Here is a 27,573-nt window from a genome sequence, read left to right on the forward strand (position 1 = left end):
GTCCTTCTATGAATGGGACCTCAGCTGGCCCTCCAGAACACGCTTTCTGCCCATGCATTATGCATTGCATTGGTCCCATCTGCCCTCCCCATCATCCCCTGACTCCAGTGGACCTCTGTAATGCACTGATGAAACCGTGCCACCCTATTTGTGTGATTTGTGTAGATCTAATGGCTTTTTCTTCTGGGAGATATGGCTCCAGTGAATTAAAACCACACCTTCTGAATTGTTATGGGATGTAGTTTAAGTGCTTATAGCATGACTGATTGCCGAGTATGATGATTTGACAACCTTTTGGGTAATTAGGCTAATAAAGTCGATAGGGTAAGGAATGGAGTTTTGTAACTTCAATTGGAGTAAAAATGCACAACCATGTGATTTATCACGAGCAAACAACAAAAAAGATGAGGATAATGAAAATGCTATACTTGAATAAAGTGAAGAAAAATTACACAGTGGTACCAAGTCACCCAACTTACGAGTTTTTCAACATTTTTTGTTTTTGTATTTTTTTTTAGATACAAGCACTGTATGGTGGCAGGGAACTCAACTGGGTGGCTTCAGATGCAGTATCATTTTATAATTTTGCTGATTTGTGCTGATATTTAACCTGATTGATTGTATTTTTTTCACTAAAATAACAAGCAAATTCATTACATTTATCAGCTGTTAGGAGTTCTAGAGCTATCTGATTCGGGGGGTGAGCTTGTCAACCACAGCAAACAGACTGCGAGTATTGTTGAAGTTTTTACTGATGATTTCAGAAAAGTGTTGCTTTCTAGCCCTGACTAACTCTTGGTTAAAATGACAAAGACTTTGTCTGGAGAGGTCATAGTCAATTTGGAGTTAAGTTTTTCTCCACTTACGTTCTGCTTTCCTACACTTTTATTTAGAGCTCTTTACCATCATTGTGCTCCCCCACGGTGTTCTAGGTCGCCTCAAGATTGTCTTAGTTTTGATAGGAGCGACAGCATTCATGGCATTTGAGATTTTCCAGGTTTAATTATCCAAAGGTTCCTCAACTGTCTCAGCATTCACAGTTTGTGGCATAGCTATGGTCTCCATAAACTTAGTGGCGGTACTCTCATTTATATATCTTTTCTTAATGGACATAGAGGTAGTCTAAACTTTTGAAAGAATCTGTAATTCAAACAATACACAAAAATGGTCAGAAATAGCCATATCCTTACTGTCAATTGGTAGAATTTCAACATCCTTAGCGATGACCAGGTCAGCAAAACAATAAGCCAAAAGTTCAAACTGCCGTCATGTCACGAAAGGAAGGATGGCCATTAAAGTCCCTGTAAAGTGAAAATAACTTCTAAATTTGATACACTCAACTCAAGAGTGCTGTTAACAACCCTGGAAAATTTGAATGATTAAAAAAATCACCCAGTATATAAAATGAGTTTTAAAAGGCTCAAAATCATAAAAAAATCAAGCTGTAGTCCCTGCTTTCGAAGACTGTGGGCATGTCCACCGTTTGCGCTGAAACCATGCACCACTCAACTGTCAATCAAATATCTCTACTATGACCTGGAAAACTGGATGGTACTTTGCTTAGCCTCTTTCTTTTGCCTTGACAAAACTACGTTTGAGCCACAGACAAGCATCCGCTTAAAGCCTCCGGTGGATGGCGCGCTATCGTGGCCATGCCAGCATGTAGAATGCTTGCTTTTTGGCCTTTCTCGGCATGAGGTACGCAGACTCACTGCTGACAACAAGGTGCTCCAAAGCAGTCACATCCGCTGACTATCTGAAGAGAAGATGCATTTTTGGGGTATAAGCATACAGTAGCTAGCTCGCTAACTGCACATTGCAATTGCACTGGATAACCACTCTACCGTGGGGGAAGGGTGACTCATGCTGGGGCCGAAGTGCATCACTGGGCCCAGTTTTGGCCACAACCCCAAAATCAGGAAAACTGAAATTGTGTAAAACAGGTATCTCTAAGGGCTCTATTGTCATAGGCTATGCAAAGTATGCCGTGTTCAAATGGTGGCGTATCTTGATTTTCGTGCAAGTGCAAGGCTTGATTGAGTGTTTGCCAATTTGGCAGACAAGTCTACACCAAGATGGGTAAAACAATGCAACGAGGGTGTGTCCTTTGACATCCGCCTGGTGCATGTGACAATTTGGTGAATGAAAGTCGGTCAAAACTTATGCCTGCTTAGACCACGACTATCTTTCGGCGCAGCTTGCCTAACGTGATTTTGATGAATTTGACATGCGAGCTCTGTGGATATGTGGTGGATCAGACGTAATTCAGTCATCTCAATCATTGTAGAAAGCCATTAATTGTATGTATTATTTATTTATTTTTAAGCATCCCATTGGCTAGCACACAGCTATCAGGGTCGGGGGGCATGAATGATTGTGCATGGGTGGGGGTAGATACATGAGGTCCTCGGACATCTTTAAGTCACCTGTGCTTATCACCAGCTCATATTCTATTTAATCATGTTTGTTTTTTGCCACACTGGCAAAGAGGAGTGACAATTCTCTCTTACTGCGCCTCAGTTAAAGAGAATGCAAGAAGCCACTTTGACTGGCGGCAAATTAAGTCAGCTGTGTTCACTCTTACAAGAGCGCAGACAGCCCCTTTTTTTAAATACACCAGATGCACACGTCAGCAAAATTACGAAATTTCGGTCTAACCTGTCTCCGGTTAATTTACGCCGGTCATTAAAATAGAGCCCTATGGGACCACAATTGAGTATTTCATAGTCCTCAGTCATTGCGCGTTTTCAGAAAATATCTTCGCATGTAAAATATATTAAGGAACAAATCTCAGAATTCACTTTACAGGGTCTTTAAAGATAAGGGCTTTTAACAGAGGAATGTGAAATTGTTATGCTTTTAATTGACCTCATTCTGGAAGCAACTACACAAGTACATTCAGTGGATACTTCATTAGCATTTTGAGAGTTTCTTCTTGAATTTCTCTGGAGGATGACAAAATAGCCTCCCAGAGTTGCTGTTTGGATGTGAACTGCCTGACACCCTCATAGATCTTTTGCTTGAGGATGCCTCAAAGGTTCTCAACAGAGGTGAGGTCAGGGGAGGATTGGTGCCAGTTTCTCCCTAGCAGCCAATGAAGCAGAGAGATTCTTTGCAGCATGGGATTGTTCACTGATAAGTCCGGACGGATAGAGTAATGGATAGTTGGTGGATGGCCACCATATCCCAACAAGCAAAGAGATGACAGATTCATGTTTTGGGCCAGATTCATAAAGAGAGAATTGGTCATACCCTTTAGGGTCCTTGAAGGTGTGAAAATGACCACTAAAAAGTCTGCAGACTGACCACTTTCCTCCATTGTACAAAAAGAACTGTGCTCTCTATCTGTAACCAAATCATCTTTGTGCGTGAAAATGCACCATCTCATACAGCAAGGAGTACCTCTGCGTCATTGGCTGTAATGTGCATAAAAGGAGAGAAACTCAGGGTGTGGCCCCTATCCTTCCCTAACTTTAACCTTCTTCAGAACCTTTGGAGCATCCTCAAGCAAAAGATTTATGACGGTGGGAGGTAGTTCACATCCAAGCAGCAGCTTTGGGAGGCTATTCAAACATCCTGCAAAGAAATTCAAGCAGAAGATGTTAAAATATAACTTGTTGAAATCTTTTTGATTGAAATAGCTTTTTCTTTCAGTAAATTATCTCCTAATGCTGCAAATTCATTGTAATTCTAAAATGTTTATAAACTGTTGTGACTAATAATTTGGAGAAGTGCATTTTAAATTTGATTCTTAAAAAACAGTTATCATTGGGAGGTTTAATCAAAAGCATTCAAATTATGCTCTAACAGCTTGTAAAAAAAACAATGTAAAAAAAAAACTGTGAAATTCTACCTTGTCAAAGCAATCAATTTGATTGACTCTATCAATGGTATTAAATTAACATTGTATAAACAAATATTGGCAGCGGCAACATTGCCCTCTTGCCATGAGTCATGAGATGGCCAAGCACTGTGGGCAATTGTTGAACTTCTGTTCATCCATGGTGAGCATTCTGATCCTGATTCTTCTGAAGGTTAACTGCACTGTCACAGCAGTTGTGCATGTTCACGAATGTGCACTAAATCTGTATGCGTGAATCTTCCACAGTTTAACTTTTTACATTATGCCAGTGGTTTGCTTGACTATGTCAAATGTTTCATATACAGTATGCTCTATACTAACTAGAGATGGTTGTAATCCTGTCAGGGTGCCAGTGGAAGTAACATTGTTAGTGCAACAAGATACTAATTGCAGGGGGCAAGTAATTTGGATTGGGTGGTGCTTTTGGGGAAACACATTTGGATTAAGGTAATATTGCGAAGCATCTGACTATCTGGCGCAAGATGCTGGTTCGTGTGATTGGGTGATTGGGGGCAAGCTGTCAGGCTGAAAGCAGCTGGAGGTGTCGACTATCTGTGCTGCTACAGCCATTCCTCAGCTTGGAGCAGCTGTAATGTCTCGAGGGATATATGCAGTGTGTCGTATCATCAATCAGTGTTTGATAAATTGAAAAATCTCATTGTGTCTATGCCTGTCTTGCTCATTACTATGTTCTCTGCTTCATTTCTCATATACTCATCCATTTCTCAATACATCTCTCAATTGTATTGTCACTCTAACCCCATTCCAATCACTGAATTTTATGTACTGTATGTGCAATGTGTGAGTATTTTTTAGAAATGCTTGTGATGGTCAATCTACCATACATGCTCAAACCTATTCATTTGTATTTTCATTTAATTGTAGATTAGTTCCATTCATTCATTCATCTTCCACACCGCTTATCCTCACTAGGGTCGCAGGGGTGCTGGAGCCTATCCCAGCTATCTTCAGGCGAGAGGCGGGGTACACCCTGAAACACCCTGAAAACACTGAACTGGTCGCCAGCCAATCGCCGGGCACATAGAAACAAACAACCATTCGTACTCTCATTCACACCTACGGACAATTTAGAGTCCTCAATTAACCTACCATGCATGTTTTTGGGATGTGGGAGGAAACCGGAGTACCTGGAGAAAACCCACACAGTCATGGGGGGAACATGCAAACTCCACACAGGCAGGGCCGGGATTTGAACCCGGGTCCTCAGAACTATGAGGCAGACATGCTAACCAGTTTTTCAACCATGCCGCCAGATTAGTTTCAATTATACCAAATTGTATTATTGATGGAAACTGGGGCTCTACTGTCTGCCAGAATAATGAGCAAGTCTCCTCGCAGAAAAATCTGTCCAATTCCAAATACAGGAAGTCCCGTGCCTCGTCCGCCATTTTGTCCCAGCGGCATCGTGTTTCTGCTTAGCGAGTGCATAGTGCTTGTCTGTGCGGCTGGAGTGTCTTTGCCTTTTTCGCCCTCCTTTTTTCACACTCTCAGCAGTACAGCATCTTATTTTTTTATTTTAATGTATTTTAGTTTCTTCATACGAAGTGTTAAGCTTTCCTGCTACGGTCACCTGACCGTGGTGGGAAGACGCAGGGGTTAACTCCCTTCTCTCGTAGCACAGCTGAGCTGGGTGGCGGCAACAATAAAGGCACGAAGCAACGATTTTCTGCTTTAATGGCTTTATTAGCTCCTCTGCACATTCAACGTCAACGGGTCCTCCGCTAATCGCTACTCTTCCCCGGTCGCCGTCACTACACTTGCCACTGTACACACTCGCACCGGCGCGCACTCCTTTATCCTTCACAGTCCCGCCGGACGACCCATGCGCCGTCCCATCTCACTCATACATCGACGCACACGCCCACACACACTGACCTTGCTGTCACAATCACGTGGGACAATACCCTTAACAGAAGTATTTCGCCGTAAATTTCGACTTTAACGGTGAAATCCGACTTACGCGGAAATTTGTGTTACGTCGCCAACGTAGGAACGGAACTCGTTCGTAAATCGAGGACTTCCTGTATTTTCAGATCTAATGCTGAGTTTATTTTTTTTTTCTTGGTACTATCCAAGTCACTGGACTCAAAATTTCTAAGGTAAAATGTAATGTCTCCTTATCGTTCAATCGAGGAATTCAAAGAATGTACAGTAATACACATATTTTGGTCAATAGTAATTAAAATCCTCCTATCTTTATCTCCCTTCATTTTACGAGTGAAAATATATGATGCAAAGCAATTTAGGCTACATTTATACTGCTGGCCTTCACGCCCAATTCCAATTTGGTGCCTCTACGTTTTTTTTGTTTTTGTTTTTTTTAAATTGTTCACCTCTACTTTCAAGTGACTGTTATCCAGAGGTGGGTAATAATGTGGTACATTTACTCCATTACATTTACTCAAGTAACATTTTCCATAAACTGTACTTGTCAGAGTACTTTAAATGCACTGTACTTTTTACTTTTACTTGAGTATTTATGTGAAGAAGGATCGATACTTTTACTCCGTTACAATGAGTGACATGCCGTTTGCTACTTTTATTTATTAATTCTTGTGTGTGTGTATCTATTGTTAGACTCCATCTTCGACTTCCGCAATAGGGTACCCATTGCGCCAATCAAACGTGATTACTAATGTCATTTGACTCCAATTCACCAATCAGACGACACAAGGCAGTCACATGACTGCGCACATAGCCTTCACGAGCCAATCAAAATGACTCATTTTGGGGGAAGAAACAGCTGCGCGACTGTGTTTATTTTAGACTCCAAAAAACAACACCTGACTGCCTAAACTTGGACATTTCAGCCCACTTCTAACTTGAGAAAACACCTTGCGGTACGTTGCAGATGTTTCTATTGTTGATGTGGCAGTGGATATGGCAAAATTAGACCTAACCTATGGTGTTACACACGCTGAAGGGAATATAGAATACTTAATATTCTAATATGTAATTCTATATGTAATAGAATATAATATAGAGTTTCAGGGTCTAACTAGTTTGGAAGAGGATGTGTATTACAGTATAATCAGATAAGGGGGTAGGAGTTTTATTGCAGGAAAACCCCCCCATCAGGTGGTATTTGGAGACACATCTCAAGGAAGAAAGAAACTGCGGGGAGCCACTATAAACATTGAATGCAGGAATTTGAGCCGACATCTGCAGGCGACACCTGGAGCAGAAGTCTGGAGCCAGATCAAATGGTCATCATTCTGCAGGACAACGATGACGTCAGATTACGGACCAATCAGACGACAGCGATTCCATACTGGCCCGTTTGAAACATTGTATAAGTCTGGGGTAGAATCAGATAGTTTTAGTTCGACTACTTTATCTGCTAAGGTTAAGATGGGGTAGTTACGAACCCAGAGCTCTGCAAATGTATAGACTCCTCTGTCAGGAATAAATTGGTTGGTTTTGATACATTGTTGTGAACGAAGTTCTTTCACGAAAACGAACACGCTTGGAACCACGGGAGTTAGGAGATTTTAAAACACAGGTTCCTTTAACGCACACACACACACACACACAATCACTAAGTCTGGGCAGCAAACAGGTTCTTCATGAAATAATTTAAGCGAATAAAGCAAATAATGTTTCTGTCGCACCCAATCAGTGACGTGCGGTCAGGGTAGGCAAGTGAGGCAAAGCCTCACTGCCCCCTGGTGGTCTTTCCTTTCCACTGCATGTGAATAGTAAAAGAAAAACTTACGATTACATTAAATTGTTCCATTTTAGTCAGAAGTTACTCACAAGTTACTTTTTATTTGAGTAGATTTTTCATTGAGTACTTTCTTACTCTTGTAAATATTTGGATGACTACTTTTTACTTTTATTTGAGTCATATTATTCTAAAGTAACAGTAGTCTTACCTGAGTACAATATTTGGCTACTCTACCCACCTTTGCTGTTATCCATATCATTTGGCTTACATTTACTGAACATATGACAGACACCCAGAAGTAGACAAAAATCTGTCCATCTTGGTTCGGTGTCACAGGTAGCTGGAGATCACGGGGCCTCCATTTTCTCTGTCCTTTAAAAAGGCAGCCAGTAGTTTTCCCTTTATAATGGTCTATGTGGTCACTATACTTTTGATTTACTGCCGGCTGTTGTTGTTGCCAGGGTAGAGTTTTGTCAATATATCTACTGTCAAAGCCCATTCTTTGACTCGAGCTAGGGCCACCCACAATTTCACAGGAGGTTACAGCATGAAAACACCCATACTCATCATGCATTGGCATTAAACACCATCAATGAGTTTTTTTCTCTCCACAGGATTCACATCTGCAATGTGATTAAAACTGTACCTGAGCCTGAGAATCCCGACAATGAACACAATGCCCGTTTATTTTTCGCTGCAATATGCTAATAACAGTCTGATTGGAGTGACTGTAACTTTAAGCATGCAAAAAGGACCCAGGATCACAGTTGTGCAAAATCTGCCGTCAGCTGTTTAGCTGTAGGGTGACCTCTCTTTGAAGGCAACAGCGCTCATTACCAAAAAAAAAAAACGCGTGAGGAGTATCCCATGGCTTGTAAAGGGATGTTAGCAGCTTACGTTGATTTACATTGAAATTCAAGGCACTACATGTGAAGAGTCACGCACACAGCAAGAGCTGGTGAATTATGCTGGAATATGATTGACATTTTTCAATTAATACAGAAAGATGTATTTGATATGTGTTGTGCATTAATTAACTGGAGGAAATAGAATCTGCAGAAGAATTAGCATAGTCTATGAAAGGTTCTGCTGAGGTCCACTGCAGAGCTACAACTACTGTGGAGTGTGAATTCAGTCATTTTTTTTATTAATGTCAAATGTCATTGATTTTGATCAAGCCAGAGAACTTTACCATCACACTCCTCTCATACTAAATAATAAAATGTTCTTTTTTTTCTTGTCACTGATGTCTTCCTCTCTTCTTTCCTGACAGCTTGCCTGAGTCCCACACAATATTTCTCTCCACTTTCAAAGGTGCTCTGAATCAAACATTTTATTGGCAGTCATGTCACGTGGGAGGAGTTAGAATGCACCTAATTGGTTTGTGAATTTGCTGCGTCCATACATTTGCTACCATAAAGATAAGAAAATATGCCAGAAAACAGTGCTAGTTAGACTACCAATAACTGGTAGCGCTGGTTTAATTAGATTTTTGCTCAAAATATTCTGTTCTGGATGGTCGCAGTATGGATACTTTATCAGTTGGTTTCAGTTTGACACTGCATGATACTGGCAACATTTTTAGAGTTTGCAAAAACAATTACACACTTTCTTCTCTGATTATGAGTGTTGTACATTTAAAATGTTTCTTTGCCAAGGATATGCATTAATAATTGCTTGTACTTTAGAGCAACAGATCATTGATTCATGCTGCTGAATGACTCGGCATGCGAGTATAGCAGGATATCGATCACTTCTCTTGGTTAATAATGTGTAAAGCCGATGCGTACTATTTATTTCCAGGTATCATTTATTGTCTTATAACTTTGTAATTCACTGCAACCCATGTTTTATACAATACTGGATCTCTTCCCCCATGCTAATGAGTCCCCTTGTGCTACACTAATGTTGATTTTCCTTCACCCTCATTTGGATTCCACCTTCTACCTTGGCTGATTTGGACACAAGTGGTAAATGACACCCTGGGAGAGTATTACTCATGCTCATTTCTCAGACCAACTCTCTCAAACCTTTTACAAAAATTAATCACCTGCTTGCCTTTAAAATCCATCTGTGAATGCTGTATCACAAGTACCAGTATGTGACCTGCCTGACATAGATGTTAACAGTATTAACTTACTGGGTTTTTGTTTTAAATAATTTGAGTTTCAGAGTTCTAGTATCAGTCATTCAAAGCAGGTCTTCCCAACCTCACGTCGGAGACCAGTAGCTAGCCTTGCTTGGGTAGGGCCAAGTAGGGTTGTGCAACCCCTTCAAATTTTGAGGCATTATTGAAATACCCAGTTTCCTTAAATAGTGGATCCCACATGTAATAGATGCTATGCTCTAATAGATGAAATGCCTCCCTCAAATTTTTGTCCTCTTTTGTCAGGGGAAAAGAAAGCACCAAAGCACATAAACAGTCGCTCAGATAAATTCAACTGTGGAAATTTACTGCCTGTTGGTGCAATGATGCGAAGTTTCGTTCGCGATAATGATCTTGCATTATGTGCAGACGTCGTCTTTTCCGACAATTAGCATCCCAATAGACACTTCCGCCCGCGATGTGTGCATTTGTTTATGGGGAGCGAGTCCAAACGACACAAACTTAGCTCCGCTCAGACTTCCTTGTTTCTTCTTCTTTAATTTCTGTATCTTTCTTCATTCATTCATTCATCTTCCGTACCGCTTATCCTCACTATGGTCAATAGTCGTTCTTTTTTGTTTTAAAGACATAGTATCAGATGAATTGATGGCCAAAATTTCTGAGTGGAATTAATTTAATTAGAAAATGGATGGATGGATGAATGGATGTGTCTCAAAGCAATTGAAGCGTAATATAGTGCACTACATGGCTGCGACCAGCAGAAGTGCTGATGAAAAAAAGATTCAAATATTAGATTGCAATACCAAATCTTGTTTGCCCAGTTTGATACTGATGATTACTGACAAAATACATTACATTTTTTTCCCTCTGTTGTTTACATGTGAAGCATGGTATACCAGCTACAGCTTTGCAGTTTAGATTGATCAAATTTGTAGGAGACTGGAGCACACTTCTAAGGATCAAACTCCTCAGGAAGAAAGCTCTTCTCTGTCATTTCCAAAATAGAGCTTTGGTGTTCAGAATTTAGTTATTAGAAAAACAAACAAACATACAGTGCATATATATTTATCTGAATCAACCTTCTTCAACAAAATCCTAGACGGGGACTCTCACGTTCTTTATAATACTCCATCACAAGCACTCTAGCGTTGCCGATACTAATCTTCAGAGGTTATTGACAGGGCAGCATATGACCAATTATTGTTTGATGAGCTGATATTGTTCATGTCATACACTAATCCCACGCTAGTCGCGGGGGATACGGACCAAGCCCTGCCGTGAATAGTGAAAGAACGTGAGCAAATGACGCCTCCTCATAAAATTTTCATAATTGCTATTCTTAATACTTTCAACCAGATATATACCACACACTATTGTCTCAAAACATTCTGAAATCATTTCAAACTCATCTGACATTGCACTTAAAAATAAATGTCCAAAAGTTGATTTTATTTTTAAAAAGTGTACTGACACTGCACATGTGGCGAAGACTCTCTCATGTTAAAATGCTCTAGAAATAAAGTTGAGTTGAGTAAGTTGTTGCGCTAATAACCCAGGCAAAATTTAGCTCCTCCTCAAAATCCAACAAAAAACACAAATTGATGAGTTTTTTAAATGAATAGCTTGGGCTAGATTCCACATTAAAAAAAATAATACTGTATGTGAATTTGTGAATATTACAGTAGAATATATTGCCAACATACCTGCTTGTTAACTGGCCTATGAACACAAGGTAGTTTGTAGTCTTTACTTACCCCCCTCATAAGCATATTTGCTAAAATTAACTGAATGTTCTATATTGTTTGTGTTATAGAAAAAGCGTGTCATAAATGCTCGTGAGGCTTTTTGAAGGAAATTGGTTTGGAATAGCTGCATCAAACAGTCAGCTTCAGCCCCTCTACAGCCCTTAAACTGCATCTCTCAATCCTTGTCACTGAGATGACAGCTGCTGAATACTGAGCAGAGGAGACAAGAGCTGCCCTCAATGTGAAACACACAATTATGCTCCCTCTCTCCCGCCATCCTCCTCTTTCGCTTTCTTTTTAACATGCACGCCCACAGACACAGACATACCTGCAGATGCACACACACTTGAAATTTAAACAAACGCATGCAATAACACACACCTACGCAGGGGTTTTATTTCGCAGAACATTAACCTCATCAGATGTGCAACCGCACACTCCCTTTTCATCAGGAAAAATGATGCATTTGTAAGTACTTGTGGCCAACAGCCAATGGATGACTGACATATATTCGTTAAGGACTCATTAAAATGTCAGTCGCAAACTGCATTTGTGGTTTCTCTCAACAGTCTTTTGTCGTTTGTTGTTCAGTAAACATTTATGTGCTGGTGTGAGATTTACTTCCTTAATAAATTAGAGCTCTCTTTTTTTCACCTATTTCATGCTTTTTCGTAGTTGTCTATTTTGAACATGCACAATTTGAGCGTGAGTTTACAAGACAAAAATCTTCTGAAAACTTGAGTTTCATGTGTAGATGGCAACATTGTCAAAATTATTCCCATTCACAGAGAGCTTCAAAAACAACTGAAAATGCTATCAACAACCTGTCCTCCTGATCTTACCCAAAAAAAATTCGAACCATCTAATTTGTATTCGGCTCATCCTATTGAGGTTTCTAATATAGGTTGTAATATTTATTCTGCATGTATTTGGGTTCAGAATTATGGTAGTCATGTCAAGACAAGAGCGACTAGACACCAAGAGTTAGGTGGCAGGAGTCAGGGGTTAAATACCCAGGGGGCGTGTGGAAGAGGACTGAGGACCAGAAAAGACCACACTCATCAGCTTGAATCTCGTCTACAATTTTGACCCATAATATGGGTTTAAAATCATATATTAATATAAAATACTCCCATCTTTGTACTCTTTACTAATAGATCAAGCATATAGAAGGACTGTTTAAACTTTAGTCTTGGCAAATCAACTGCTTATGGTTCAATCATATTTCATGCTGCTTGGGGTTTCAAATCAGGACAAACAGTTCTCAAAGTCTTGCAGATGGACCGGTAAAGTTGACACACTGACACAGACATCATCTGTCATCACGGTTTTTATGTGTTCCTTGGTGACTTTGGGAACATAAGGTGAGGAGGACGTCAGCAAAGGCTAAACTGAGAGTTGAGAAAATTGTCATGTAAAGGAAAGTTGTCACGTAACACATCATTAAAATAATCATTATCAATCAAAATTAAAATAACTTCAAAACAACTATTTGTGTAATTAGATCTATTTCTTTTATATAACAAAACGTGATACTAAAACTAGAGCTATAGTCACTTGAATAACAACAGTACAAAAATTACAGTATACGGCAAGTAGTCTCATTTATCGTGGCATACATCATCCTTTAATCCATCTATTCATTTTCTAAGCCGCTTATCCTCACAAGGGTCGCGGGCGTGCTGGAGCCTATCCCAGCTATCATCGGGCAGGAGGCAGGGTACACCATGAACTGGTTGCCAGCCAATCGCAGGGCACATACAAACAAACAAACATTCGCACTCACATTCACACCTATGGGGCAATTTAGAGTCGTCAATTAACCTACCATGCATGTTTTTGGGATGTGGGAGGAAACCGGACTGCCCGGAGAAAACCCACGCAGGGGCGGGGAGAACATGCAAACTCCACACAGGCAGGGCCGGGGATTTAACCCAGGTCCTCAGAACTGTGAGGCAGACGCTCTAACCAGTCGTCCACCGTGCCGCCTCACATCATCCATCCATCCATCCATCCATTTTCTGAGCCGCTTCTCCTCACTAGGGTCGCGGGCGTGCTGGAGCCTATCCCAGCTGTCATCAGGCAGGAGGCGGGGCACACCCTGAACTGGTTGCCAGCCAATCGCAGGGCACATACAAACAAACAACCACTCACACTCACAGTCACACCTATGGGCAATTTAGAGTCTCCAATTAATGCATGTTTTTGGGATGTGGGAGGAAACCGGAGTGCCCGGAGAAAACCCATGCAGGCACGAGGAGAACATGCAAACTCCACACAGGCGGGGGCCGGGGATTGAACCCGGGTCCTCAGAACTGTGAGGCTGACGTTCTAACCAGTCGCCCTCACATCATCCTTTAACTAATAATATTATAGAACACCAGCAACGCTCGGACTAGCGTACAACCTAATCTCACTGTTCACATGATTGACAAAAACGTGGCAGAAATAATTTATTATTTCATTTAGGTACATAGTTTGTAGCCTTGGTTGCCTTTAACTGTCATGTTTAAAACCAAGTTGTGAGACATGCATAGAAGAATAAACTTCCTTTTGTATTGTTGCCAGGCAGCAAATACCTTCACTGTGTGTATGCAGCTTTAATGTTATTGCTAAGCAACAAAATTCAGCTGTCCTTTTTTAAAAGGAAAAATGAAACAAATCACTTGATCTTATTATTATACTTTAAAGCAGAGTTGGTCCCTTGCCGTGGCTGCAAAAGGTCTGCAGCATATGGACTGATCCTTGACTGCAGGACAATGAAGATAACTGCAGACTACTGAGTCTGCTCGCCACTGGCTCCATTCACATCTAATCTAAACCCCACCACTGCCACACTCTCTAATTACCATTCCTGGCCCACCAGGCACTGATTCACTCCACTGACCAGCACACCCATTCAAGATCTCCGACTTGAGCAATGGCATAGAGTATTCATCCTATATCATCTCAAACACATGGATTGGAGCCTAAATCACAAATGAACCACAAGCCAGTGGAGGTTTAATTAGTGTTTGCAAAGATGGTCATCTGAACCATGTAAAAAAAATTAGACCCGAAACATTTTGTAATTGCATATTCATGATTATGGACTTGTGGATGATTTTAAGAAGGCTGTATTGTCCATTGTGAAAACAATGGATGACTACAGTCGACTTAATCTCTCTTGTTTTGTTTTTTTTAACCTGCCCTGTTCAGCTGCATGGCCTTGCAAAATGGTGGATCTGTGCAACGGGAGTTTGAAATACTTCCTCTGCTGATTTTTAAATGTTTTAATTATCCATCCATCCATTTTCTGAGCCGCTTCTCCTCACTAGGGTCGCGGGCGTGCTGGAGCCTATCCCAGCTGTCATCGGGCAGGAGGCGGGGTACACCCTGAACTGGTTGCCAGCCAATCGCAGGGCACATACAAACAGACAACCATGCGCACTCACAGTCACACCTACAGGCAATTTAGAGTCTCCAATTAATGCATGTTTTTGGGATGTGGGAGGAAACCGGAGTGCCCGGAGAAAACCCACGCAGGCACGCGGAGAACATGCAAACTCCACACAGGCGGGACCGGGGATTGAACCCGGGTCCTCAGAACTGTGAGGCTGACGCTCAAACCAGTCGGCAACCGTGCCGCCTGTTTTAATTATTCTGATGTTTATTGAAAATACAGCCCGACAGAAAAGGTTTTAGGGGACAGAGAGATAGAGTGGACAAGGGGACTAGGGGTGCGAACCAAAGCAGAACACTAGTTAGTAACGTTGCAACAGTCAAATTGTGTTCTTATTTGTGAATGGGGGGCCACCAACTGAGGACCTGCAATAACTAACCAAGAGAACAAGACGAGAGAAGACAGAAAAGGGCAGGACAGGACAGGATAGGATGTGAGAAATGAGCAAGGCAGTGCTACTGACGAGTGGTGCGGTGGGATTCTTTTTAGTGTCTAAACACCTGTAAGAACCTGTGATATGTTCGTATAACCTGTGTTGTTAATAGTGGAGCAATTAAAGCCTATAGCGTGTCTATGGAACTTATTAGTGAATGAACACCATATCACATGCATGTTAGTCAACTGGTGTACGGAGTTGCTGAGCCGGCATATTGAGGAAGGGTGGGCCTGGCCCCGGCCCCCTTCACCCGCAAGGGGTGGGCAAACCATAGAAGTCGATTTCATCAACTGCAACGAGTGGACCATATCCACATTGATAGAGTCTTTCCTTACAGTATGTATTGGTCAGGGGCGTTTATTTACTCAACTCAACTGAGATGAGCAGGCATCGATCAGGGTTAAGGAGCGGGCATTTGATAATATCATATATTGTATATATTTTATCTTTTAGTCCAAACATAATGATGCCTCGTTAAATTATGTTTTAGAAATTAAAAGTATGTCAAGGAAAATGGTGGTTTAAAACAAAATAAAAGGATTTTGCTTGTAAACAATAATGTAACTGGAGAGAAACATCAAGAACAGAGCTACTGTCGGCTAAATGGAGGCAGTCTGGGGGGAACCAAGGCAACGTTTAAACTGTCTTCGCAGCAGCCACGGCATCCCTATTTTCCTAAACGTAGTGCACTGTGGAGTTTGGCCATTTTTTTCCCTACATATTCAAGGATTTTCTCACAGTTTCTCACAGTACCTGTGACGGAGCTGCTGAGTCTCAGAGGCTTAAAGGTGCATTACGTTTCAGTCTGCCGTTTACCACGGATGTCAGTACGTTTCCTCCCGGCCTGTCATGTTCTGATGGGCTCCCTCACATTTGTCACATTATGTCGTAGATTTTTATGGATGAAATGCGGGGCGGCTTTGGCACGCATTTTATTGCGCCGGTAGAGTCTAATGAAGCTCCCCTGCCTGGCCTGGCTTCAGAGTCGGTGGGAGCGCCGCATCATATACAGTACATATTGTAGAGACAAACAACCATTCGCAGTTACATTCACACCTACGGAGAATTTAGAATCTTCAGTTAACCTACCATGCATGTTTTGGGGATTTTGGAGGAAACCGAAGTCCCCGGAGAAAACCCATACAGGCACGGGAAGAACATGCAAACTCCACACAGGGAGGCCGGATTTGAACCCATGACCTCAGAACTGTGAGGCAGACATGCTAACCAGTCGTCCACCGTGCCGCCCGAAACCCATCCATTTTCTGAGCCGCTTATCCTCACAAGGGTCGCGGGCGTGCTGGAGCCTATCCCAGCCGTCATTGAGCAGGAGGCGGGGTACCTGAACTGGTTGCCAGCCAATCGTAGGGCACATAAAAAAACAACCAACCATTCGCACTCACATTCACACCTACGGGCAATTTACAGTCTTCAATGAACCTACCATGCATGTTTTTGGGATGTGGGAGGAAACCGGAGTGCCCGGAGAAAACCTATGCAGGTACTGGGAGAACATGCAAACTCCACACAGGCGGGGCCAGGAATTGAACCCTGGTCCTCAGAACTGTGAGGCAGACGCTCTAACCAGTCATCCACCGTGCCGCCCCGCCCGAATTCATCGTTTTCACAAAATTGCAAACAAAAAAAACCTAATTTTCTAACTAACAAAACGCCACTCTTCCTGCAAAACCAAACTTTTGCCTTAAAGCAGACCCGAGTCACTCAAAATGAAAAAACACCACTGTTCAGTCATTACACACAGCATAGAAAAAAAGAAAAAACTATTCTCAGATCATAAAGCTGTAGAAATAATCTTTATTGTTCACAAAAGGAATGCATTTTGTAAAACAAAATAAAATCTTATTTAGAAATTGCAATAACAAAAAATCCAAACATAAAAAAATTACTTGGCCTGCACTAAGTATAACGGAAAATGTATGTATTGAAACACTTTTTTTTAATGTATAGCTCTGTATAGAGTCATACTGTAATCATGTATGTAATTAAAAAAAGCTGTTCACGTCTCTGAATCTTCAGACTATGGTGGACACAGTGAATCTGCTTAGGTTGGGCTGCACTCACTGCATTCCAGTTTCCCTCATTGTCAAACTGCAGACAAGAACATGGTCTACAAATTTGCCTGTATGTCATCCATAATATGCAATTGTTCTTTGTCTTATACTATACTTCCATCTCTCCTCTTCCTCCTCGACCACCTCTTACTCTAACTCTGCATCTGTCTCGCTGATTGTCTCTCTCCATAGTGAAACTTTAACAACACCCCGGGCTCACTGAACTTTAACAACCAGGGCTCACTGAACTGAACTGGTTTCTTCTAGGGATGTAACGATTCATTCATTGTATCATTTATTCCTACGATCCAACAGTTAGTCTTCCGGTCAAAAATATCTCAATTAAAATTGTTTTAAAAGGTAATCAATCGATTGTATCGATACTAGGAAACACGCTTGTAATTCCTTTTACTTTGCTTTCTCTTTCAGTCAGCAGACAGTGGTTAGCAAAATGCTACTTTCTTCTTCGGCTCTTTTCTTCCTCGTGTCCCATTCTACACCCCAAATCTAGTCACTCCTTTTCGTAGTGGCCCGAGTGGTTGGACCAGTCACCACATTATGTGTGTGTGCACTCAAAAAATGACTCATTGGGTGAACACAAATAAAATTTGGGCAGGTTTTCCATCCATTTTATTTGTGTAACTCCAACTCAAATTTAGTAGTTCCGTGTAATGTGATATAATTGAGTCAGCCAAACCCATTTTCATCAAATACAGCCAAAGTAAAATAAGTACACTAAGTGGCCTAAATTGATTCATATCAGTCCAACTCAAATTACTACAATGAGTCTAAAAGAAATTATTTCTGCGCTTACCCCCCCCCCCCCCACCCCAATTTTTTTCATGCAACACAAAACCTGGTAAATGTCTTTTTATTGAAAACTCACAAAATAAAACATTCTTTGGAAATGTATTTTGAACTTTACATGCTTACATTTTTAAGCTCCTTTGTAGTTGTATAAAACACCTTTGGGTCCAGTCACTCATATAGCAACGCAGTTCAGTTCATCTTGAATTAACACATTTTAAGTACTAGATGACAGTCTTGGACTGTGAGCACACACCCTGACTGTCCCTTATGAAAAAAGGTTTTCAGCTGCTGTACCTTTACATTTAGCTTGGGTCCAAGTTCATAATGATCTTCTGGAAAAACTCAAGAGGTGTACTTCAGGTTTTCTGGAAAGACTAGATGAAGTGCCCTAATGAGCCCAAACAGCATGCTCAACACCATGATGACACTGCCAGCGTTGTTGAGGACTTTAATGCCCTCGATCACAATTCCCACATCCTCTGGCTCGTCATGTCCATCTTTTCGGATTGTGTAAATCTTTATGACTGTAGTGGTGATGTTCCTTTCTGCATCCTTAGCTACCACGGGCTGAACAACACAAACACAGAAAACAAATTAATTAAAATGCAACAAACAGAAATCCATATACAACATTACATACAGCAGTTTAAAGCAACAGTTTATCAGTTGTTATGGTCAAAAGACAGGTGCCAATTCTAAGACAGCTGTAGCCTTTAACAATTGACCTGAGATATCTGACCAAGGTTAGTAATGGTGGTGTGTCAAGTTTGTATATCATCTTCTGATGCATACATCAGTGTTGTTTCCTGGAGTCATGAAATCATGGTTTGAACAATATTCGAGAAAATTTGGGTTCAAACCATCATGTTATCAACCCATAGCATACACGGGGGAGCCCGCTATCCTGTTATAGCAAACGGTGGGATAGAATAAAATGTGTGCACGAGCAGTCTTGCAAACTCTTATCCCGACAGTGGCGCAGCAGCTAAAAATACCACAGATTCATTATTAGCAAATAAAATACTGTATTAACAGACCAGTGCGGTTAATGTGAACAATAAATACTGTACTCACTTTAATGTATGCACAACACTTGGTCACAAACTCTTAAATGCTTTCGCCCAACTTGATTCACTTGCAGAAAGAAAAATGTGAGGAGGGAAGGAGGTCACGTGCCAGGTGCTACTCGTCTCTCAATGGGCAATTTAGCTACCCTTTGGTGTTTTAACAATTTACTGTACTATAAATGCCCCATAAATGACCCGCCTTGCATTCATTCGGCGATTTTTGATAAGTGAATAAAGCACAAACGTCACTGAACTTTCAATTCATACATACATTCAACAGAATCCGCGAGTGGGAAAGTGTGTTATATATATAATATATATATTACATATATTATATATATATATATATATGTATATATATATATATATATATATATATATATATATATATATATATATATATATATATATATATATAATATATAATATATAATATATATATATATATATTATATATATATATATATATATATATATATTATACTTATACCTATACCTTTGGAACAATATTAATCAAACTCTGTTCAGTGGCAAATATAGGGTTGGCAGTCGTCACGTTCATGATGCCAGGTTGTTGGCACGTGGCATTAAAACGAAGTAAAGTTGATTGTTTTTTGCTCTTCTTCGCTCAACTATTGTTATAGAGCTACACTACACTAGCATATCCCACATTTGGATGCATACAAACGCCTGTCAGCATCACAGCAGGAGGGAAAACTTGCTGTGATACTGTGATGGAAACTTTGTGAAACTCTATTTTGACCCTGCTACTGCTCATTTGTCAATCTAATGAATTCCTTTGCCCACTGAGGGAAGAACACACGCAGAGGAGGAAGAGGCATGCAACGCTATTAAGTTCCACTTAAATCACTTTTCCCACACTTGTCAGACTTTGCTGTGTTTCACTTCAAACACTAATGACCAGAACCAAACAGCAATATCTTAACACAACAGCTATGCAAGAGACTTATGACTTCCCTGAGCTCACATGAGTAGGCCACTCCCCCCTCTGACTCTCTGTGCAATTGGTACAGTCCATTTAAAAAGGTGCCTGTCATCTCTCAATGCTGTGTCCTTTCAACAGTCAGCTGCGGGGAGCAGCACATTTCAAAGAGTGGCAGTGCAGTGCAGTGCAGGCTAACACTCACACTACACATGTGGCTACAGAAGTCATAGACACGCACATACACTCGTGCCACAAACACACACACACACACAGTGTCCTTCCAGCAGATTCACATTTCCCGAGAGGTGGATGACTTTCTGCAAACAAAAGGACAAACTGCTTTAAGGATTTAACTTTCTCATCAAAGACCAAAAGAGGGATTTATTTGTGGACACCTTGCCTCCTCCGGAAATGCACAACTTGTCAGCATGACAGCTTTTCTGGATTTCCCTCTCCGTAGGCAAAAATCCTGAAAATGATGGATGACAACAAGCAGCTGGCTCAGCGCATAGACGGGGCTATTCAGTCGGCCAGCCAGGAGGTGACCAATTTGCGCTCGGAATTGAGCGCCACCAGCCGAAGACTGACCGAGCTGGGGGCTGCTGACCCTTCAGGCAGCATGCTTGAGACCCCGCAGCACAACTACAACGGTAAGATTGAAACACAAGTGTGTGCGAGAAGCAGCAAACGTGGAAACGCATGCTGATGCAGCTGTGTACGCAGAGCACGTGCTGCTGCTAACTGTGTCAATGTGTGAGTTGAGTTGGACAAAAGAGATGGAGTGTTTCTGTTGGCTTGTGTCCACTCTCACCCCCTGCCCTCCTGCCTCCCTCCCTCCCTATGTTGAATAATTAACCTTGTGAACCTTAAAGAGGGGGGTTGTGCTGCACTTTGGTCAGGCCAGAGTGGGTAAAGTTACAGCCTCTTTTTTTTTTTTTTTTTTTTGTCCTGGCACTCTGGACTGCCAGTCCATTCATTTTGCCCGATACTGGCCACTGGATCTGTGGGTGCGTGGATGGGCTTAGAGTTGCCGTGGGTTACTGTTACCGAGAGCTCCTGAATAGCTGCCCAGTCTGTAGAATGTTGTCCAGTGTGTGTGTGTGCGCGCGCTGTTGTTTGCTCCTTCCTACCTTAATCTACCCAGTGACTTAGATAGCTGACAGATGTGTGTATTTACACATGGTTGGTGACATAAGCATACACGGGTTACCAAATCCTTTCAAATCCTGGCACACACCTACTTCCACACTCGCTGTTTCCATAGCAGTCAGCTGCTCCAGCCAGCTGTCTGTCTGCAGTATGTTCCCTTCCAACCAACATATTAGAGACACCTCTGAGGTCAAGCTACAGTCCTGCCATCAAGGTCTGCACAACTTCCTCTTTTCACATTCACAAGGAAAACCTCAGCCAGTATTCCCTGCGCTCATACTGAAAGTCATGTAGTCCTTTTTGACCTCTGTTATAAGGAAACGTTGAACATTGGAGCATGACACAGCTGGTGACTTTCAAATTACTCTGCTGGGTATTTCTTTTGTGTGTGTGTGTGTGTGTGTGTGTGGTGGGATTCTTAAAACATGTAATTAATTAGAGGCTTTGTAATTACTTAATATTGATTAATCACATTTTAATCACATAACAATAATTGTCCTAAAAAGCAACACATTTTAAATTTCATTTTAAAGTATAATACAATTACACAGACGGGAATATTATCACCTCAAATTGGTTTACAGTCCAAAGCAATTCACTTTGAGAGTCAATTTGCCTCCCATCAGTCCTCACAATGCTGTTTTATCCAAATCTTACATTTTGGTAGCCGAGCTCTGATATGTGCAGCAGTGTAATCAGTGTACCAGGGAATTGTGCACTAACAAAGGTGCTGTGTTGTTTGGAACACAAAATGTGATTAAAATGCGTTAATTTTTTAACTAATGAATTTGTTTGTGATTAATTAATCGTATTGAACGCGTTAAAGTCCCACCCCTAATGTTTTTGCTTTGCATGGTCCCCTTTAACTCCCGTGTACACGTTGACACTCCTGCTGTTTCCATAGCAGTGAGCATGGTCCAAATTGAGTGACGACAAGCGCTCCTCTGAGAATGCTGATGTCATTGTTCCTCATACAACTGCTTGGCTGCTTTGATCAAATGATGCCTCCAACGTTCATGTTCAGTGATGGATTCATGTGAATTTGCTGAGGCTTGATTAGACTTTCATCCTTCTCTTTGTAACCAAAAATAGTCCTTTAAAAGCAGATGTGTGTGTGTGCATAGATCCTAGGGCAGGAACTAAAGGACTTAGTTCCCAGTTTGAACCCAATTTAGAAATGTGCCTGCTTTTATTTGACCTCCTTACCTTTACACACTTTGTCAAGCACGTATATTTTTGCTTTATTGCCCACCTCTCACTATCCATTCCTTCTCCCTGGAGCTGTCCTTTACCACCTGAGGTGTATGCGAATAATGGCTGGGTCTTGGTGGATTAGGTAATTTATCATCAGTGGCTACATATGGAAGGAAAGTGTGCGCTAAGGGTCACCGGTTCATTGCACAGCCGGCACAGTGCGAATCCTGAGGGAAGAACAGTTGCTGGTGCTACCTGGCAGCACAACAAAAGAAGCAGCAGTTACCTCGCTAGCAGGATAGCTTACTTCAATTACATTGCTTCTACCTAGAGGTTACTATTGTCCCACACAATTCAAAATATCAATATCATAATGTATCACCTCATCTGCGTATGTGCACTTTTACCATTTAATGACAAGTGTGACTTTTTGATATATCGTCATAACAAGCTATTATCAGTAACACACTGCAAGATATTGCAATGTTATAGTGAGTTATGCTGAGGTTGCCAACCCTTTAATGCAGAAGGTATAACATCGTTGTCCATCATGTTTTCTGGAGTCAGTCAATAGTTGGTCTCCTTATGCAATAGCTTTCTCAAAAGGGCTGTCTGATCAAATGAAGATCATTGCATGAGGAGGATTGCTCTTGTTAATTTCAATTCGATTTGTGGATGCCATTGTGTTGGAAATACATACAATTAGTAGTAATGACTGACATGACTTATAAGAACTGCAGAAAAGTACCAGTAAGGTTTTTCAGAGCCAACCATTCTACTGTAAATTCCTCTCAGTGTAAAGCCTTTGACATGATGTAATCATAATAAAACCAATGTTTAAGTCTCCATTTTTTTAAAGCATAGTTGTTTGTGAGTAAAATCCTGCTATGGTGAAATTGATAGCAATTGAATATTGAGCCAAGCAAGATAAGCAGGCTTTCAAATTTTTTTTGGTGTGTCTTTTGTACCAGGCTCAAATATTTTTGGGGCAATCTTTTAAAGGTACCATGCCATCAAAAATTTGTTAAATGTTTTTATAATTTTTCATCATTTTTTATCAGGTTTGGAAGATAATTAGTGTTGAAAATTCCCAGTATGTGCCCTTTTTCAAGCTACAGTATTGTAGTTGGTCTTTTATGCCTGGCAGTTGAGTTTCTCAGTAGTATTCAATCTGAAAATAAGATGCAATGATTGCATGACTGATCTCCCCAAATGAAAGCAGCTTCACTCTGATTGGCCATTGGCGATATCTCGGCGTCTTGAGGCGGCCATGTCGGCTTACTATCATTGTGAAGCAGAATTCACATCGCATTTTGATCTTGTACTCCTTGAACAGTGATCCTGTAGTACATATTGCACATACCGTACATTGTACTTCATTACTTTTATTAAACCTGGAAGCACGTGTCCAAAAAATGCAAATTGTTTTAACTTTTAATAATGTTGAGATATTGCAAGCATTTTTGTTAACAAACCCTCTTTTAAAATTAATTAATCCATTGTTGGACAAACCATTTTTTATTGGTTTCTGATTTCAAAACTAGTTATCCATCAATTTGTTGTGTAATTATATGAGACGATCATACATTTATATGGGTTGTGGTCATAGCAGCCCTCTGAGGGAATTCTTAACTACAATGTGGCCCGTGACAAAAATTAGTTTGACACCCCTGCCATAGAGACAGAAAGTTGCTCTTGAGGAAGGATTACTAAACTCCAGCTCGCGTAAGTATCCCAGCTGATGGTGTTGATACAGTTTTGTGTCCATTAGTGAATGTGTGTGAACATTGGTATAAAAATGCATTTTTGAGGTTTAAGAATAGCTAGCTAGCTAGCTTACTGCATGATTTAGTGGTAAAAATGGGCCAAGTATTTATAACTTACTGTATTTAACTCACAATTGCGCTGGATAACCGCTGATGCAAATTAAGGTGCTCAAGTTCTTATATAGTGGGGGAGGTGCAACTCATGCCAGGGGCACAAGTGCGTCGCTGGCCCCTGTTTTAGCCATGGCCCAAAGAATCAGGAAGGAAGAACTGGAATGATGAAAAACAGTTTTACACTATATTTCCATAATTGTGTACTATATAGTTCTCAGTCTTTGCATTTTTTTTTTATTTTTTTTTTAGCAATTATCTGATATTAAAATGTATAATGTATTTCGAAACCAATCTCTGGATTCACATTGCAGCATTTAATTTTTAATTTTTTTTAAATGGATCAGATTTGTTCCTCATTGTACTTGAGATCCCATATCTATAATATTTATCTTCATGAGAGTGTTAGGCAGAAGATCATTGCTGAATTAGCCCCATTATATTATTTATCACAGGGGATTTAACTGCCTACATTCATCATTAATGATCCGCCATATTTAAATATTAAAATGTTACGAAGACTACAGTGCTGTACTTCTGCTCATGAAAAATCTCCTTGGCCCCTAACATTGGATATTAACTTTAGAATTAGGCTATTGTGACATAAGGAGGCTGTCTCCTTGAAAAATAGTTTTGAATAATCACTCCTTTAGACCAAGTCAGCTTAAGTTCAATGGAACTCTTGATGGCAACAACGAGAAACTCTTCTCGTCTCTAAACCCCAGCCATCATTCATTCAGTATTCACATTATGAGCCTTAAAATTTTGAACACATCAATAAATTAGTTAATCAATAGGGGATTGGGATAGACCATGACCTCATCGCATTAGAATAAACTGTATAATAGGTAGGGTTGGGCATTGCGAATTGAGAACCGATTGGAACCAGGACTAACGTTGGGTAACCGTTCAAATAAAAAAATTTCAGTTCCCAGTTCCGATGCCTAGTTCTCCAGCCGCGAAGAAGTGGCGAAAAACAACAAAGAAGCGGTGTAAACCAATGAAGAACAACGCAAACGATGACATGCTTGTGCCCAACGGCAGCTGTGGTGAACAAAAGTGTGTCTTAACTTTGTTAAAATGAATGATCAGTCGCCTCAGTGGAATAAGATGGAATAATTGTGCAAAGAAGGCTTTCACGATATGTAGCGTGTGACGCGCTCTGAGCCTCAGCCTACATCGGGTGCAGCTTCAGTGAAGTCAACTCTCAGTTAATTGGGTGAGTGAAACAATAAAATACGTCTATGCCAACATTGAGACAGCTAACATGGTAAACGGTTGGTTGCACTTTTGCACTGATGCGTTTATTTTAGTCTTCAAACCAACATAAGCGGCGATGACAAAAAAAAAAAAAAAAAAGCTTAATTTAACATTGGGCTAAAACTTCACCGTAGCAACTTTACATCACAATGAATTGGGACAAAATTCACATAAACATTGTCTCACAGTATCACAAACACTAACCTTGTGCCTCATCGGTGGGTAGGGAAAGGAATCAGTGTTTTATAGCATTTGGTTTTGCTTGAACAGGATTTCCCGGTGACATTTGATAACATATTATTTTTATGCCTTTTTTACATACATGAGGACCCGGTCTAAAGTTGCTGTCACTCACTGAAACATTTGGTGTGGAATAACCACAGAAATAAAACAAAAAAGAGGGTAAAGTTGGGAAACATATTGGGATACTGCAGTCGTGAATGACAGCGGTGAATTCGCTCAAGATGGGAAAATAGCACCAATTAATTTCTGTTAATGAAGATGGCATTGGAAATACACTTTATTGTACGATTGGAAACAAGACAAAAAAGGATAGCCCTTTCCAGGTTGCGTGTCTATAGCAAGATTAGTAAATATCTATTTGGCAGTTACTGTCCATATGGCGACTAATCAAAGCAGGGAAACACCACAGTTTCTTTAATCTGACTTCATTCATCTCCTGGTGCAGTTACTTTCCTAATGAATCTTGCTTTAGTAAGGAATTGCTCTCCACCGGAGATTGCATTTCAAATAGAACGACTCATGAAGACATAATTAATAAGACTAACACTTTAACATATGAGTGAAGGTAGCATTAGTTGCCTGTAATGCATGTTGAAGAAGAGTGATGCTCGTCTGGAACCGTACCATACGCGTTACAGCCACTCATTTAGATATACTGTCCATGTAGAAGTCGTTGGAGACAGAGAGAGACAGGACCTTATCATTTAGATTTACAAGCCATGCAAAAGTGTAACTTAGTGCTAACCATATTAACAGCCCTGTTGCTCTCACACCCCTATGTTGTCATATACTGTATTAGGAAATACATTTAGTAATCCACTGGATCTGTTCTCAAACCCATATTTCTGTACCGAAATCTTTGTCTTGACTTTAGCGAACCTGCATTGCATTTGGATAGGTAAAGTCTGTGTGATATTATGTTTGATATTTTTGATGATTTAGTTTGAGTGGCTCTCCAATATGTAAATTTGGCTACTCTTCGCCTTAAAGTATGTACTTCCTGCAGAGAGATTCTCCAAGCACTCTCATGCAGAAGCAGATGGTCCAGGTGAGTATGCGGTGGAGTTAGTGATGACATTCAGTCAGAGGTGGGCACAGTAGCCCAAAGATTGTACTCAAGTAAATGTACTGTTAAAGTATTATAATTTATAATAATGTGACACAAGTGAAAGTAAAAAGTAGTTCTCTAAATAATTACTTGAGAATGACAAAATATTAAGAGTTTTCACAAGTGCTGAATAACTAGCGAGTAACTTTACTTTATTTATTTATTTATTTTAAATTAGAGCATGAATGTCAAATAGACAAAAATATAAACTAGGAATCTGAAAATTCAGATATTGCCTAACAATATAACTTTAACCAAAACCATAATAATTTTAATCTTTATTAAATAACATAAATTAAGGCAAATTCAGCCACAGGAAATGGTCGTTAATAACCTACACTCGTGAGACAGCACAATAGGTTCACCAGTTAGAGATTACATACATTACATTGCTGCTTTTCCTTTACAAGTTCCAGAACGGTCTCGCCCTGCACTGCCCCAGTCTCGCTTTGCTTGGCCTGGCCTAGCCTCCGTTGCTTTTCCTTTTACAACGGGCACTAATCAAAAGTGGGAGGGATTGGGGTGGGATCAAGAAGAAGGTGACGCGATCGTTTCTTGTCATGCCTT

At 40.6% G+C, this 27,573-nt stretch overlaps 1 protein-coding gene across 2 annotated transcripts in view; it reads left to right on the forward strand.

Moving 5' to 3' along the window:
• Positions 1 to 27,573, forward strand: part of LOC133482778 (kazrin-like) — a 174,684-nt gene that overhangs the window by 45,347 nt on the left and 101,764 nt on the right. For both annotated transcript variants that reach the window (XM_061783301.1, XM_061783309.1), the window contains exon 3: positions 20,636 to 20,825. In XM_061783301.1, coding sequence (XP_061639285.1) covers positions 20,636 to 20,825 — 190 coding nt within the window. The remainder of the gene's footprint in view (positions 1 to 20,635; positions 20,826 to 27,573) is intronic.

This window comes from Phyllopteryx taeniolatus, chromosome 1 (assembly GCF_024500385.1).
Source record: "Phyllopteryx taeniolatus isolate TA_2022b chromosome 1, UOR_Ptae_1.2, whole genome shotgun sequence".
Classification (NCBI taxonomy): Eukaryota; Metazoa; Chordata; class Actinopteri; order Syngnathiformes; family Syngnathidae; genus Phyllopteryx; species Phyllopteryx taeniolatus.